Source organism: Panicum hallii, chromosome 5 (genome assembly GCF_002211085.1).
Source record: "Panicum hallii strain FIL2 chromosome 5, PHallii_v3.1, whole genome shotgun sequence".
Classification (NCBI taxonomy): domain Eukaryota; kingdom Viridiplantae; phylum Streptophyta; class Magnoliopsida; order Poales; family Poaceae; genus Panicum; species Panicum hallii.
The window spans coordinates 11,404,956-11,423,025 of NC_038046.1; the positions used below are offsets into that span (position 1 = coordinate 11,404,956).

Here is an 18,070-nt window from a genome sequence, read left to right on the forward strand (position 1 = left end):
AATCAACAGATGATTCCCCGGAGCGTCACGAGGGCCTCCCGTAGCCGGAACCCCGTAGCCGCTAGTGTCGGAGTACATCCCGTTGAACAAGATCTTCCCCAAGGAGAACAAGAAGTAAGCCAGAACCGAGGGGGAAGTCAAGAAGGAGAACAACTACCACCACCCCCACCTCTCGGAGACCTGGCGCAGATCATCCATAACCAGACCCTCATTCTGGAGACACTGGCGAATGCCCTCATTAACCGGCAGCCACGAGGGCAGAATATGAACGACAAGCTGACGGCCTTCCTAAGGACCAAGCCACCTACCTTCGCCGGATCCTGCAACCCGTTGGATGCTGACGACTGGTTGCGAGTAATTCAGAGGAAGCTCGAACCATTCGAATGTCAGGACCGGGATAAAGTCCTTCTGGCAGCCCACCAGCTCACCGGAACAGCGTTATCCTGGTGGGAAAACTATTGTGCCGCGGCCGAAGATGCCTCTACCATCACTTGGGAGGAATTCGTAAGGGAGTTCCGCCGCTATCACATTCCTTCGGTCACCATGAAGCGCAAGGCGGATGAATTCCGCGCACTGCAGCAAGGAAGCATGACGGTGGAAGAGTACACCCACCGGTTCATTGAGTTGGCCCGATATGCACCGGAGGAGGTGAACGACGACGACAAGAAGCAAGACATGTTCAAGAAGGGGCTAAGCCCAGAACTCCGGACCCTACTCACCCCTCAGATTTACCCTGACTTCAACACCTTGATGAACAAGGCTATCCTTACAGAAAGGGCCAAAGCCGAAGAGCGGAAGGAGAACAAACGCAAATTCCTGGAGAGTAAGGCCCGCCAACAAGACCGCAACCAAAAGCCTAGGAACTCCAGCTACACTACACCAAGATCACAGGCCCCGATGCAGTATAGGACTCAATCTCAAGTGACAGGATCACAGGCCCCGCCCAGGAGTCAGAATACCACGAGGGCCCCGCAGAGCAATGCAAGCCAGGTCGCCCCTGACAACAACAATGTTAGGGCCTGTTTCAATTGCCGTGAAATAGGGCATTACATCGCCAATTGCCCATATGCCAAGAATAAGCCGGCCACATCAGCCTTCTCCAACACAGTGAATGGACCCAGACCAGCTCTGACCGGTGTCAACCGAGTGCCTGTCCGCAACAACGACAACAGCCAGCAGACAAAGCAGCCCCAGCAATCCTTTGGACGAGCCCGCGTCAATCACATCGATGCGCAGGAGGCTCAAGAAGCTCAGGGAGTAGTGCTCGGTGAGTACCTAGTCAACTCAGCTCTGGCAACAGTACTATTTGATTCTGGAGCATCGCACTCATTCATATCCTCGAGCTTTGTGGAAAAACACAAAATACCCACGGTACTACTAAAAACACCCCTATTAACCCGGACGCCTGGAGGCGACATCAATTGTCAATTAGGCTGTCTACGGGTAAGGATCAATTTAAGTGGGGTAGAATTTCTAGCAGACTTGGTAGTACTTAAGTCAGGGGGAATAGACGTGATCCTTGGAATGGACTGGTTAAGCCGACACAATGGTCTCATAGGTTGTACCGACAAAGTGGTACACCTAACAAACCCCGAAGGAGTACAAGTGATCTGCCATACCCGGGATAGTAAGTTTGACCCAATGGTGTTTAGCCTGGAAGCCAAGCCCTTAGAAGGAGTCCCGGTAGTAAACGAGTACCCGGATGTATTCCCCGAAGAGCTTCCCGGTATGCCGCCAGATAGGGATATAGAGTTCGTCATAGACCTTATCCCCGGAACATCCCCTATAGCCAAGAGACCCTATAGGATGGCGGCCTCTGAGTTGACAGAGTTAAAGAAGCAACTAGAAGAATTGCAACGAATTGGTTTTATCAGACCAAGCTCGTCGCCATGGGGAGCCCCAGTGCTGTTTGTCAAGAAGAAAGATGGGAGTATGAGGTTGTGTGTAGATTACCGGGCACTGAATGAAGTTACCATTAAGAATAAGTACCCCCTCCCCAGGATTGATGACCTGTTCGATCAGCTTAAAGGAGCCAAGTACTTTTCCAAGATCGATTTAAGGTCAGGGTACTTCCAACTCAAGATTAGAGAAAGTGACATCCCTAAGACAGCTTTTGTCACCCGCTACGGGCAGTTTGAGTTCACCGTAATGTCCTTCGGACTAACCAATGCCCCTGCCTATTTTATGAACCTCATGAACAAGGTATTTATGGACGAGCTGGATAAGTTTGTCGTAGTCTTTATCGACGATATACTTATCTACTCCAAAAGTATTCAGGAACATGAGCAACATCTGCGGGTAGTATTGGAGAAGCTGAGGACACAAAGGCTATATGCCAAGTTTAGCAAGTGTGAATTCTGGCTGGAAAGAGTGGCTTTCCTTGGTCACATCCTGACCGCGGAAGGCGTAGCAGTGGACCCAGAGAAGGTCGAAGCCGTTTCCAATTGGCAACGGCCAACTAACGTTAGTGAAATCAGGAGCTTCCTTGGATTGGCCGGATACTACCGGAGATTTATTGAGGGATTCTCTAAGATAGCCCGACCCATGACAGAACTTCTTAAGAAAGAAAAGAAGTTCGCCTGGACGGAAAATTGTGAGAGAAGTTTTCAAGAGCTGAAGCAAAGATTGACAACCGCCCCAGTGCTGACCCTGCCGAACATTCATCGCGACTTTGTCATTTATTGTGACGCATCCCGGCAAGGATTAGGGTGTGTACTGATGCAAGACGGGAAAGTCGTTGCATATGCCTCCCGCCAACTCAGGACTCATGAACAGAATTATCCAACCCATGATTTGGAATTAGCAGCCGTAGTGCATGCCCTTAAGATTTGGAGACATTACCTGATTGGAAATAAGTGTGAGGTTTACACCGACCACAAGAGTCTGAAGTATATCTTTACCCAGCCGGATTTAAACTTAAGGCAAAGAAGATGGTTGGAGTTGGTCAAGGACTACGACTTGGAAATTCATTATCATCCCGGGAAAGCAAACGTAGTAGCCGATGCCTTAAGTCGGAAAAGCTATGGACCCGAGGATGACCATCTACGCGAGGAAATGGCACGATTAAATGTGCACATTATTCCTCGAGGTTCCGGCCAAGTGCTAAACGTGCAATCAACACTAGAGGATAGGATTAGAGAAGCCCAAAGCTCGGATCAGGAGTTAATGAAGATCCGTAAACAAACCGGAGAAAACAAAGCACCGGGTTTCGGAGTAGACGATAAGGGGACATTATGGTACGAGGATAGGATTTGTGTGCCCCAGAATGGAGACTTCCGGCAAGTGATCATGGACGAAGCCCATAACTCGGCCTACTCCATCCACCCAGGATCCACCAAGATGTATATGGACATAAAGCAAAAATATTGGTGGAATGGAATGAAGGCGGATATTGCACGATTTGTGGCACATTGTGATACCTGCCAGAGGATCAAGGCCGAGCATCAAAAGCCGGCAGGATTATTGCAACCCTTGCCCATCCCGGTGTGGAAGTGGGATGAGATAGGAATGGACTTTGTAGTGGGTCTACCCCGAACGCAGAAAGGACACGATTCCATATGGGTAATTGTGGATCGACTCACTAAATCGGCACATTTTATACCCGTAAGAACCACTTATGGCGGAGAAAAGCTGGCAAAGCTTTATGTGGAGAATATAGTAAAGTTACATGGAGTGCCTAGCAGAATTGTCTCAGATAGAGGGACCCAATTTACGTCTAGGTTTTGGAATGGCTTGCATAAAGCTATGGGTACTAAGCTAGACTTTAGCTCCGCATACCACCCACAGACGGATGGTCAAACCGAAAGGGTGAACCAAATTATGGAAGATATGCTGAGAGCATGTGTCCTGACCTATGGAAATGATTGGGAGCAAAGTCTGCCTTATGCAGAATTTTCGTACAATAATAGTTACCAAGCCAGCTTGGGCATGTCGCCATTCGAAGCCCTCTATGGGAGAAAGTGTAAAACCCCTTTGATGTGGTCAGAAGTTGGAGAACGTACCCTAGTTGGACCCGCACTCATAAAAGAGGCAGAGGAAAAAGTAGCGGAAATCCGCGAGAAATTGAAAGCGGCTCAATCCCGACAAAAGAGCTACGCAGACAAAAGAAGGCGAGAAATAAGTTTCAACCCAGGAGATTTTGTTTATCTCAAGGTCTCGCCTATCCGAGGAACGCGGAGATTTCAAGTACAAGGAAAATTAGCCCCTCGATACATTGGACCGTATCGGGTTCTGAAGAGAGTCGGAGCAGTAGCGTACCAACTGGAGTTACCAGAAGAAATGTCGGATATACACCCAGTATTTCATGTCTCGCAATTAAAGAGGTGTTTAAGGGTACCCGAGGGAGAACACGTGCCGGTAGAAACAATAGATCTGCAACCGGATCTGCGATACCAGGAAGTACCGGTCAAAATTTTGGACACCGTCACTAGAAGGACAAGAAATTCCGAAGTACGGATATGCAGGGTTCAATGGAGCAGACACGGGGTAGAGGAAGCGACATGGGAACGCGAAGATGCTCTGAAGAAAGAGTTTCCCCAATTGTTTAGGAGCTAGCCGAATCTCGGGGACGAGATTCATTTTAAGTGGGGTAGGTTTGTAACATCCTGAAAATTTTACCCAGAAATCACGCGCTAAGATTTTCGTTTCGAGAACCGTACCACCGAAACCCTAAATTTTCCGGCACCCGAATCCGGTCGCAGTCACGCCATCTTTTCCCCTCATGCAGCGCGCGAACGCCGCGCGCGCGTGGTCGATCAGCCGCGGTCACCGCCGTGAAATTCGCCGCGCGGTCGCCGCCGCGAATCCCGCCGGCGCGCGTCACTTCTCCCCTTTTCCCATTATTTCTTTTTCTTTTCCTTTTCTCTCTTCTCCCTTTTTCCTTTTTTTCCCATTTTCCTTTTCTCTTTCTTCCCTTCCTTTTTCCTTTCTCCTTCCTGTTCCTTCCTCCCTGCTCCTCTGCTCCCGAGCGCCACCCCGCACGCCGCTCCGGCCTCTGGCGCCCCTGCCCTTGCGCGCACGCCACCCCGCCCTCGCACGCACGCCGCCGTACGCGCGCGCGCCGCCGATCCTCGCGCGCACGCGCACGGCCGAGCCGCGACGCGCTCGCGCACGCCCGCACGGCCGCCGCGCCGCCCGCCGCTGCCGCGCCCCGCTCGGGCCCCGCGCTTCGCCGCGCCGCCCGCTGCGCCGCGCCACGCCCCCGCGCGTGCTGTGCCGCGCGTGCCGCGCCGCCCGCTGCGCCACGCCACGCCCCGCGCGCGCTGTGCCGCGCCACCCGTCGCTACCCGCTCCGCCGCGCGCGCGCGCCACTGTGACGGCACAGCACCCCTCCCGCGTGCCCGCACCGTCGCGTCATCCCGGCCTCGCTGCCCGCGCCACCGCTCGACGACACGGACGTCGCGACGCGGCCGCCATTAAAGCGCCCGCGCCGCTCGCCGGCCCCCCCTCCGCCGGCCTCTACCACCGCCGCCCTTGTGTGCCTATAAATAGGCCCCCCCGGCATCCCCGGCACCCCCACCACCTGCCACGCCGCCTAGCCGCGCCTCCCCCGAAGCCTTAGCGCCGCCCCACCGCGCTCTGCATCCGCCGCCGCCTGCGCCCGTCGCCCCGCTCCCACGCGCCACCCCGGCCTGAGGTGAGGCCGGGGATCGAACCCCCCTCTCCCCCTCCCTCTTTTCCCTCTAGCCCCGAACCGCCCCGGGCCCCGGCCGGCCGGAATTGGCCGCCGCCGGCGCGCCCTGTTTCCCTCTCTGTTCTGTGCGGGAGGGGAGGAAGAAGGGCATTTTGCCCATAGCCCCTTGCCCTTTTCTGTTTTCTCCAAGAAAACCCCCCCCCTCTTCCACCTTATTGCTTATAGAACCTTTTCCGTCTTAATTACTTCCTTTTGCTAAAAGGACCCTGCTCTTCTCGTTAATTCAAACCAAACCCTCCGTAACATGGACCCAAGACATGCTCTACACTCTTTAACATGCCCCGAGTATTTCTGGGATTTACAAAAAGGTCCCTGATATTTCCAGATACTTACGAATAAACCCCTAGAGCCCTGTTCAACCACCCGAACCCTCTTTAGCGCGTCATTTTATGCGCGAAACGACCTCTGATTGACCCGAAACTTTACCCTGCCCTTTCTAGTATAGTTTTAGCCATGCCATTAAGAAACCACCCAGAGATATTGCCCCGACCTCCGTAACTAAATTATTTCCGATTCAAGCTCGACGATAAAAGCTTTTAGTTCTCGTGCTTGATGGTGTGCCTGTTTGTTTGCGTCGTAGGACACGGAGTGAACGAGGAAGGTCCCGACTGTGACCAAGTGAACGAGGACCAGTGCTGCGACCCCGAACCCGTGGGACAGTGCTTCGATCAGGATTTCCCGCAAGGGTTTGACGATGGCAAGTTCAATTCCGCCCTTTGATGCATGTTTCTGTCCTAGTTTTTATAAAACACAACCCAGTGACCTGTTTTATAAAATTGCATGGTTTTGCATGCTGAAAACATGGTAGGATAGCCACCCTTGTTTGAGATAACCCTACCTTGACCACCTGATTTTATAAAGAAAATGTGTGTGTGTGGGAAGGGATACAATGTGGTTTTGAAAGACGAGTTAGACGGGATGGATGGCATTTCTGTGTGAATTGCCGTTGGTGTGCTCGTACCTGTGTGGTTGAGCGAGGAAGGGAGATATCCATCCTGTCACCCCTAAGGACCGAGTTGATGTGACATCTCACCTAGCTTTTTGTCGTGCGAACCACTTGACCGTTGTATGGGCAACGGCTTAGCTTAAATCCCACTAGTTAGCTTGATAGCCATCAGGAGAGCTGAGAGCAACGGGTGATCAAGGAGACGGGATAAGCTCTGTGTGACTTATGCCCCGGTTAAACCTCGGAGATAGGTCGAATGACCCCTTGATGGATCCCGTGATGGCTAGTCAGGTCTAGCTAAGGTGGGTAATGGCTTTGATGGGATCTGCACCGGCACTAAGGTGTTCGTGCTGTGGTACCCCACCTGTGGGTAAAGTTGCACACCTCTGCAGAGTTAAAATCTATTCGAATAGCCGTGCCCACGGTATTGGGCAGGTTACGGTGTGGTCACATAACTAGTGTTTATCTCTGGGAATGGATGGGCTGGTGTGAGTTGTTTGGAAAGTGTCCGGCAGTTGTGCCGTGTGCTACGGCGGACGGGGAGTCCGGTAGCAGTTTAAAACGTGGATCCTGTGTGGATCAACATTGTGTGTTTTTGGTGCCAGAAAACTCGTTTTGGAAATCATTTTTAAACGAACCCTTGCATACAGTTGAGTTTTTCACAAATGAACCATAACCTATCCTTGAATTGTCCTGTGCATATGATTACTGTTATACCCCCCCCCCTCCGTGGGTGTGATTGGACTTGCTGAGTACGTTTGTACTCACCCCTCTCTTACTTTTACAGTGGAAGACCCAGACTACATCCCCGAAGACAACGAGTAGGGTTTCGTCCTGCACCCAGCCTTGCCTGTGGTTGAGGCCACCGTTGGATTCCGCATGGCGCAAGACTCTGATGATCCTTTGTTCGTAGCCAGTGTAGTTGTGTGGGTTGTGGTTGTAATCCTCGCGATAGTGGCGCTTCACTGCCCGTTACCGCGTAGAGTTGTACGGTGATGTACCATCTGATGTAATAAAAGTGTTATCAGCCTCCTGGGACTGATAAATCGACACTTTTAAGTCTTCCCTGATGGGGGGAACGCTTCACAGTGGCAGCACGTCTTCCTCTGTGCATGTCACTGACAATAGGTACTGTGCCGGTAAGGCGGCACATGACCATACCCTGGCTGTAGATACGCACATCAACTTCTTGATCGAGGACTACAGGAAGGAGCTGAAGTGCAAGATCTTGTATCTGTCGCATTATAGGCTCCGGTCTGTACATTATGTATCGCCGGGTCCACCTGTCGGGGCACCGCTCAGGGTACACGCTCCTCTTGAGCCTATAAAAGGGAGAGCGCACTCGCTGGAACACAGGTTTTTCACACAAGGCACTCACAAGCTCTCGAAGCGCTCGGAAGTTTAGATTCTCTAAGTTCTCGCAAACAATACAGTACACAAGTGGATGTAGGATTTTACGCTCCGGCGGCCTGAACCACTCTAAAATCCCCGTGTCTTTTCCGCGTTCATCCACCCTTTGGCAAAGCGTACCTAGATCTCCCCTAAACTCATCCTAAGCTAGGATTAGACGGGTGCGTTCCGCCACCCGGCTGGAGATTTTCTCCGACAACTATCTTGGAGCTTAGCCACTATACCTTCTACCAAAATATGACAGACTGCGGCTAAGCCTCTAAGAGCATCAAGAAAGGAGATGATTGTTTCCATCTTAACTCTCCCATGGTATGCATCCTCAGCAATATTACAGAAGATAGATGTATATGCCCGGACCATCTATATTTAAAGAAGAAATGAACAACATGTTCACCATTGTCATTCAATTCAAAAGTGCCATGAACCTGATACTTATGTAAGCTTACCTGGTTTGTTGTATGTTGAGAAATTTCTGTAGCATGAAGGCCTAAGCCTGCAATGTCCTGACGAATTGTTTCAACAAAACTTAAGCGGAAAGTTCGAAAATAGTCAAAGGTTAATTAAATAATGACACATGGAATCTACATATAAATAAAGGAGGAAAAATATTGTAGCTGCAGCCAACTTACCATGACCTTGGAAGCTAAATCCAGAGCTTCTTTTGATCTTGAAAAGATTATATGTGCCAATACCGTGGCGTTTACATTCTAGAATCGCCAAACAAGAGAGAAAAGTGAGCTTGTTGATTATTTGAACTTGCTCATGATACAAGAAAGGGAAGCTACTTCTGATTTTCATGCACATTGAGATGATGTTTGAAAATCAAATTGAGACAGTATCTTTTATATCTGATAAATCTTTTCCATCCGTTTCAATATTAAGTTCATTATGACAATGCAGCTCTACTTAAAGTAACCAGTATTGCATTAGTTTCAACGTAAGATGATAGCATGTAGGGAAGTAAAAAATAATAATGTTACATGTGAACAACGCAATATATACTGTAGGAATTAAGTCTGGATTGGAACATCTCAAATATATATTATCAAATGAATGCTCGATATTTAGTATGGAAACAATCAATATAGTTAACAGCTAGGAACAATCAGAAAAGTTTGTAGGTGCAATCAACATATACTGTTCAGCTTTCGATTATTCATGATATTTCACTAGTTTAGGAGCCATGTTTTACTTCTAGTTTAGTGGTGGTTTCAACTAAGTCGGATAATATTCAACTAGTTGACCATTGAAGATATATTACTTCTGGGTGAGCTCCACTATATAATTCAGAGAAAGTGTTGCACAAGTTCAGCAATTATACTTGATTAATTTGGAGTCAATGCTCCATTATAGTATATGTTCACTATTCAATTAGTTTAAGATGAAAATAAAAGAAAATAGCTATTGTATATCTTTTTTCATAACCTTGCTGTAAGAAATTGCACGATTAATATAGGAACTGAAGAGACAGGTTGTGTTGCATGTAGAGAGGACAAACCAAACAATGAGAAAGAAAGATAGCTAAACTAAAAAGATTGGAGCAAAGAAAACTTTTAGGGCATATTTATTTACAGTAGTAAGAGCAGCTCCAATAGTTATGTAAAGAGCTCCCTAAATCCTGATTTAAGGAGATTTTTAAAAAAACCCACCTCCAACAGTTATGTAAACAACTCCTTAAATTTACAAAAATCCTAAATTTCTCTAAATCCTTGCTACATGTAGGGACCTTGTAGGGAGTTCCCGAAACACATCTCCCGCCGATTCTCTCCGAAAAATGCTTTCGCACCACCTCGCCCAGCTTCGAGCGCCACCATTTCGTTCCACATCTCGCGCACACCCCGTTCCTCTTCCTCCCCTCCTCCAGAACGGCTCCCTGGCCGAAGCGGTCAAGACGGCGCCGCCCCCAGCCGTCCACATCGAATACTTCCGCTGGCCTCCGTCTCGCCTCGCTTGCAGGTAAACCATCGCTGCTCGCCCGCTCCTTCTTGAATTCCGCGTTGAATTCCATCGCGGTTTAGGGCCTAGGTCGTATGATTTTGGTCGTGGTCTAGATTCGGCCGATGGATGTTGCGCTAGGTTTGTTGCTGCTCGATTTGGGGGGTTAGGGATTCTCGCCGATCCAGGAAGGCGATTAGCTATGGGTCGTGATTCGGGTTCTAGTTTCATCCATGGCCGCGCTTTTAGAGAGATCGAACAGAAGAAACTCTAATGAAGATTGAATAAACAAAACTATTCATTAATCTACGCACCTAGTCCTGGAAGTCCAACGCGCCGGCCGAATAGAATTGCGGCCGCTGCCGCCGATTAAACTAATCTAGATGGCCACCACCGATGCAATTCAGGGCTGCAGGCACATCACCGCGATTAAATTAGTGCATCGAACAAGACCTCGGCAAGAGTTGATTGCACGCACCTGTATTGATTTGATGGGGACTGTTTGACGGCTCCGCCATTCGAACAGCCACTCCGATTTCTTCTGTGCCCGTCGTCCTGCTACAGTCATTGTTTCTACATCTTGCTATGGTCCCTTTCCTTTATTTTCTAATAATATTTTTTCATCAAGCTATACTACAAGAACGTCGCCATGCTAGGAATCTGCCATGTATTGTCAAAAACAGGTCTCTTGTCCTCATTGATGTGCTACAATCTTTTATTTTCTACCCTGCAATTTGAAAACGTTTAAAGCAATGATTGCTGCTTATAACACTCCTTTTGTTCTAGCTCTGAAAAAAAACAATAATGTTTCTACTTCGAAATGTATTTTCCATCCTGGTCATTTGTGCAGTGCTGACCATGTTTCTACTTCGAAATGTAGTTTCTAAATATGTGAAATGTAGTTGCTGCTTTATGCAGGTGTTTCAAGACATGGAAGGTCATGGTGCCTATTACACAAATCTGATGAATGAAGGCACTTACAATGAAAACTATGAGGACATTCTTGATACTCCAACTGAGTTTCAGCAGACACCTCCAATAAAGGACAACAACCAATCATCAAAGGCGACTCGAAAGCAAAAACGGAAAAATTTTACTGAGGAAGAAGATAGACTTATTGTGTCAGCTTGGTTGAACGTTAGTACAGATGCTACACAAGGGACAAATCAAAAATATTGTACATTTTGGAAAAGAATCTATATGTTCTATGAGACCAATAAAGGAGATATTGCCCTGTGGTTCAGGTATGGTCTTAACCAGTGTAGCCCAAGACGGGTAAATGCCATCGGCAAGGTAGTATCCCATTGTATATTCATGGTCGTTGATGTTGTAATTCACTTTTGGAGCTTCTCCATTTGATAGCTTAGCGAAAAGTGGAGAACGGTGAAGAACATTGATGTCATTAAGAGACCCAGGTAAACCAAAAAAGGCATGCCAAATCCATAGATCCTTCGAAGCAACAACTTCTAGAATTACTGTAGGTGTATGATGGTGGCCCGAACACTGACCTTGCCATGCGGATGGGCAATTCTTCCACCTCCAATGCATGCAGTCAAGTGAGCCGAGCATACTTTTCCTCCTCTTTCCGCCCCAAGTGCAAGTAATCGAGCTATATCGTTCTCATTGGGTGACCTCAAATACTCGTCTCCAAAAACTTCAATAACAGCTTTAACAAACCTTCTCAGACTTTCTAGAGTTGTACTCTCTCCAATACGTAAATACTCATCCGTAGCATCCGTTGGTACTCCATAAGTTAGTATACGGAATACTGTAGTTACCTTCTGCAAGCAACTTAGCCCTTTCTGGTTAGCTGCGTTTCTCTTCTGCTGAAAGTAATCGTCATGTTGTTCCACAGCATTCATTATACGAAGAAATAGTGGCCGATGCATCCTAAACCTGCAATATAAAAATAATAGTAAGGCATTGGTAATACAAAGACTACACTACTGACTAGTAAAAATGAGTAGACCATTACCTCTGTCGAAAAACAGTTGGGCCATACGTGGGATGTTCTGCAAAATAATCTTGATACAATCTTGCGTGCCCAGCTTCTCTATCCTGATGTATGTATGCACGCCCTGGTACGGAACCCCCCGGCTTTCTTCGTAGTGCACTTTGTACGATTTGAGCTGCGGCAATTATGAACTCATCGTCATCATCCGAAGATGATTCATCCAAAGCTTGTGCCGAAAGCAATCGACTTTGACTCATCCCGCGTGAAACTATGATTAATAAAAATTGCTTACAAACTGTAATGTAGAAACATGTAGAAGCAAGTACGAAGAAACAAAAATGATCACGACTCACGAGGCATAATGAAGCGTGAGAGAAAGCATAGATCAGGCAAGGCATAAACATGTAGAAGAATGATCACAAGACACATAGATCAGGCAAGTACGTGGCAAATTAAGTGAGAGAAAGTACTAATTTACCAGGTTGACGGCGGATGGAGACGTCGAGCCTTCAAGTTGATCGCCACAGGCACAGATCACACACGTACAAGTACTTGCGGCGGCATATATCTGCGGCTGCGGCAGCGTCGTGTATCTGCGGCTGCGGCAGCTAGTACGTAGGTCCGTATTTGAGGACAAACAGCCCAATGGATTGACAGCCCACGTAGAAATTAAATGGATTACCAGCCCGTGTAGATTTCAAATTTGATTTACTCCCTAAATATGAGGAACTGTTGGAGACCAACCTTTTTTTGACTAACCTTTTTTTGACTTCCAATACTGGTTTAGCAACTCCCTAAATATAGATTTAGGGAGCTAAAATTTACATAACTATTGGAGCTGCTTTAAGGCTGGATTAGGTAGTATTGAAATCTCAGTCAGGTGGTAGCCTGGTAGGTGTAGGAGAAACTTGTGCTCCTACCAGACACACTAAGACGGCTTGTCCTCCTAAATACTTTGCTTTCTTTGAAACAAATTTATGATAAATTGAATATATATATATATATATAATTATCAGAAAGTTTTGTGTTAGCATCGAATAGTTTGTGTATACAAAACGTTTCAAACAGGTTGCCAACATAATAAAAAAGAGACTCACCAGAGTTTCGACGCTCAAAGAAGGTATTCCTGTCACGTACTTAGAAATTTGGTCCTTCTCTTTAATAAACATGTCTGGGGCCTCAGGCGGCTATGAAAGCAACAAGAAATTAATAAGAGAACCAAATCATAGCACAATAGATAAGATGGCCCTCTCCTTCATATGATTCGAGAACAGTCGGGCGAGCTTAATGGAATATTTTATTAAAACAACAGATGTAAATTTTAAGTAGAAATTTACAAAGGTTCCACTGGAATCAAGCATAACCCAAATTGCTACAATGCAATAAAAGAACTCGAAAAATTGGATGACGAACAAGGAAGTATATATTTCTTAGCAACAGACCAAAACTTGTTTGCCTGAGTGACAATAAAACCCTTCTATTTATTCTTTCTTGATGATTGATGCCCGACCAACCTGGCCCACCACTACTGCGCTCTCCTATCGCCCATACTTCGGCAGCGCCAACGCCATACATCTAGCCACCCTGTCTGTATTGGCTACCAGAGCATTTTTGTGATGATTTTAATTTGACCCCGCGGATTAGATGCTACAAAATAATCAACCAACTAGAAAAAAAAAGGAACTGACTACCATTGCGATCAAAACTCACCACGCCCATCAATGCTCTAATCGCGGCGCTTGTCTAGCATCTCGCATAAGAGCTTTCCCCCGTCCACCTGATGCATTGATACAACATGATGGCATGGTGGATTTGCTGAAGATATCGAGAGTTGCTGCACGTCGGTCATGCCTCGTCCGGCCCGTCGGGTTCGCCGCCCTCGTCCTGTCGCTCCGGGTGCTGATCGTCGGCACCCTGCTTCTGGCTATGGGGGCGGAACATGTGGCGCGGGCGGGCCTTCGTCCTAACCGGAGCCGGCAAGGGGCGGCCTGGCCCGCCCAGAGGGAGGCCACGAATCGGCCGCGCGCTACGGGGCGCCGAGGCGACGGCCGGCAGTGGCGACCAGCAGGAGGCGCGGAGCTGGAGCGCGGCCATGTTGACTGGCGACGGGGTATAGTAGCGTAACGTCGACTTGTGCGGTTTCAGATCGCCTGGGAACGAAGTATAGCAAAATATATGTATGCAGTTTGGACCGGATTGATTGGTAGTGGAGACCTTTCGCGAAGCATGCATTGTAAGTGGCGGTGTCCAGCTCTTCTTCTTCTCCAGTACCTATAATTGTCGATCGTCGTATAGATGCTGGACTGCTGGAGGCTGGCTGACCAACGCCTGCGGAGTCCATGTTTGTTAACGGAGGAATTCAAGCACAAATAAAGAAGGAAATTATAGATTGACCACTCGAAACCTTTTTTCAAAAAAAGGAAATTTATCAATTTTAAGTAACGTTACATAAGGTGATACAACAAAACTTGAAAGAAGCTTCCGACTCTGCTTAAAAAGCATACGGCCTTACACAAAAGAGAGAGATAGCAAGCACTCCACATAGACTAGACCGCCACCCATACGTTGGATGCTGCTGCAACTAACTCCTGTGCAGTAGGTGTTTGGAGAATAGCCTATATACGAAGCCAGTGCGATACTGTGTAGATAACCTGCAAAAAAGATATTTGCTTGTTTTCAAATATCATATCATTCCTACTCAACCACAAAGACCAACATGTTGTTGCAGCCCAAGTAACACTAGAGGTTTAAACTCGTTACAAATCCCTGTTAGCCAGTGACCAAACATACCTGGCGCACTACGAGGTTGTTGGAGTCCAAAAGTCACATGAATAGCTGCCCAAACCATTCGAACTGGTCGGCACTCAAAAAACAAATGTTGTGTTGCCTCATCTTTATGGCAAAAGAGCACTATTTACTACCTTTCCATTTCCGCTTAATTAGATTATCTTTTGTTAAGATTACCCCTTTTCGAAGGTACCATAGAAATATTTTTATTTTCAGTGGAGCCTTTAGTTTCCAAAGATGTTTGTTCAAATTTGGAACATCGCTATGGATTAAGGCAAGGTAATGTGATTTCACCAAGAACACTCCATCGTGATGTAGGTTCCAGCGAAATTCATCATCCTCTTGACTAATCCGATATTGGTGATACGTGTAAGGAGAATATTTCATGCTATCAAATTGTTGCCAATAAGATCCCTACACTAAGAGATATTCGGTTGGTTGGTGCTCAGAACTTGTGCCACCGTATCTTGTTTTCGGCGTTATATAACCTAGGATACTGATCACGTAAAGTTCTATTTTCTAACCATATATCTTCCCAGAATCCTATTTGAGATCCTTTTTAACATAAAAGTTCCATATTTGAAGAAATCCCGTTTGACCTTCGTTAGGCTGGCCCAAAAATAGGAGTCTCCTACTTTCCACTGTATTTGCACTAGTGGTTTTGTTCCTAGATATTTACTTCGCAGTATCTGCTGCTATATTCCATAGTTGTATTAATAAATTGTTCCTTAGTCGGACAAGATTAATGGATTAATTACCATCAGATTGACAGCTAATCGATCAACGTCAATTGTCTTGGACTCTTGGTCGTGTCAATCTATACTTAGTAAGTTAGTATATGCTAGCTAGTGGCTGTTAAGATTTCCACAAACAAGCAAATGCATCGTTTGGTCACTGCATGCAGTATCTCCCACATCGATCGATGACATAGAATGCAGGGTCCCACAGAAGAGTCACTCTGAATCGAGCTGATGTGTCTTGAGCCCCAAGCGCTTGCGCGACGTGGGACCGGGAGGAAGCGCCCAAATTGGGCAGCGGCCGGGCAGGAGAGGGAGGGGCTAGCTGCCTTCTTCCCCCAGGCAAGGAGGAAACGCAACCGGGGCGGGCAAGCAGGCGGGTGGGAGGCCAGCACCCGGCAGGTCTGTGGATGGGGCCCAGGAGATGTGCCAGGAAGCCTCTTCTCGTTTTGTTTTCATGCGGGGGGGACACGGTTGGTGCTGCGAGCCTGCGACAGTGTCACGTATAGTGCAGTTATCTTTTGGTGAGGAAGACTCAGGCCCAGCTGCTGCAAAAGGAAAGGCGAAATAGCCACTATCTTCCCTCAACTTCTTTTCAAAGCTCAAATTCATTCTTTAATAATTAAATAGACCAATTCAATTCTCAAATTTTTTACCCTATTTCACCTATGGTGTGAGGTGGAGCGCCTACATGACAGACATGCTAACTCATCTAAAGGCATGCTACCAAGTCGAACACCACTAATTATTTAACTGCTATACTGACTCACAATTCACTAGCATAGTAGCATTGCAAAAGAGCTACAGGTAATCTTGTGTCCCTGAGTAAAGAGGTTTATATTTTCATTTATTTGTGCATTCTTCTTGATCTTTGAACCGTATTTTTTACAATGCATTGAACGCAAGGAAGAAATAAGAGGTAAAAGAAGCCTATTAACTCACTTTACATCTGACTATGTTGCCAACATAGCATGCCACATGGGCCTAGGAATGAAACTGAGCGTGGTGCAAAGTTTCATTCTACATTTACCGAACCGGTTGGGTTTTATGGATGAAACTCATCTCTTATCTTATGAAATTCTCTATCATCTCTTCTCATAATGACACTACCAAGTTAGAAAAATTGTTGATGTGGCATGTTATTTGGAATTTTTGATGAAATTTTTATTGAGACTGACCTTAGAGAATCAGATAATAAGTTTTAGCATGTCAGTAGTGGGATTTGAACCAACTGGGAACGAGGGGGAGTTCAAAAAAAACTTATTAAAGTTCCATCAATAGATATAAATGAAGTCGTGAGTTCAACTCCCGATGCAAACACGCTTACATTTACATTTAGGTTACACTTTTAGCATTATATAGTTTACAATTTGGTGGAAACACAAATGTGTATAAAAGCGATTTCAGAGACAGGCAGAGAACTAATTTTAAAGAAACAAATGAATACCCGCACACTGACGTGACTGAATGGGATATATAGCAGCTGAACTACTGCTGGATTGATGATATTGACTGTCAGAAGCCGGCGAACTTGGATTTCATGGCGCTGACCTCGTCCTCGCCCATGAGGAACGTCTTGGTGAGCACCTCCATGGGCATGGCCGGCTTGGTGGCGAACATGGCGAACGTGGGCGTGACCACGCCGGGCGACTGGCTGTCGAACATGGCCACGAACACGGCATCGCCTGCGCCGGTGTTGAGCTGGAAGTGCTGCAGGCCCCGGGGCACGATGAAGAGCTCGTTCTCCCTGACCACCTTGGAGTAGAGGCGGTTGGCCCCCGACGTGAAGCCGACCATGACCTCGCCCCTGAGCACCATGACGAGCTCGGAGGCGCGCGGGTGCGAGTGCGGCGGGTTGAGCCCTCCCGGCGCGAGGTCGACGCGCGTGATGGAGACGCCCAGCGTGTTGAGCCCCGGGAACGTGGCCACGGTGGCGCGCGTGGAGTTGACGCCGAACGGGTTCGCGGTGCTGGCCGCGGACGCGATGGCGCGGGAGAAGAAGTCGTCGTCCACCACGGCGGACTGCGGCTTGCACGCCAGCTCCGCGGCCTGCGGGTCCACCACGCAGAAGTCCTGGAGCGGCGTCGGGTCCGACAGTGCGCCGGCGACGGCCGCCGCGAGCAGCAGCAGCGCGCGGAGCACGAGGGAGGAACGAGCAGGAGCGGCAGCCGAAGCCATCAGATTGCACGATGCGTTGCGCACAAACTTCTCTTCTTGTGTCCTTGTCTTGGTTGTCGTTGTTGCATTGGGGGATCGCAGGCCGTGCAGTATATATATAGCAGGCCGCAGGGGGGAGTGGCCTGTGGCACGGGTGGAGTTGATGTGGATGCTGATGCCCGCCGGGAGTGCAGGCGGCCGGCGGCATGGCTACCGGGTCGGAAAGCGCGTGCAGGGATGCTGCACGCGAGCTGGTGAGCACCCTAACAGCTAGCTCATGGATGGTTTTGGCGCTGGTGGGGTATCTGCTGCCGTTTCCTCGGGCCGTTTCCATTTGGATTCGCAGGAGAGTTGAACAGGTTTGAGTCCGGCCGGCCCGGCAGGTAGTACGGGGATATTATATTTGCAATTTCGTGAGCAGCTGTTGGAGAAATTTGCTACGGCGATTTAGG

General features: G+C 47.9%; 1 protein-coding gene across 1 annotated transcript; it reads right to left on the reverse strand.

Moving 5' to 3' along the window:
- Nucleotides 1-16,915: 16,915 nt before the first annotated feature.
- On the reverse strand, nt 16,916-17,639 carry LOC112892414 (germin-like protein 1-2). The gene has a single exon (XM_025959589.1). It carries the CDS (start codon nt 17,637-17,639, stop codon nt 16,977-16,979), a length of 663 nt encoding a protein of 220 aa, XP_025815374.1. The 3' UTR covers nt 16,916-16,976.
- Nucleotides 17,640-18,070: the final 431 nt, after the last annotated feature.

Coding starts and splice junctions, on each gene's coding strand:
- LOC112892414 (XM_025959589.1), bottom strand. CDS start 17,639: ATGGCTTCGGCTGCCGCTCCTGCTCGTTCCTCCCTCGTGCTCCGCGCG.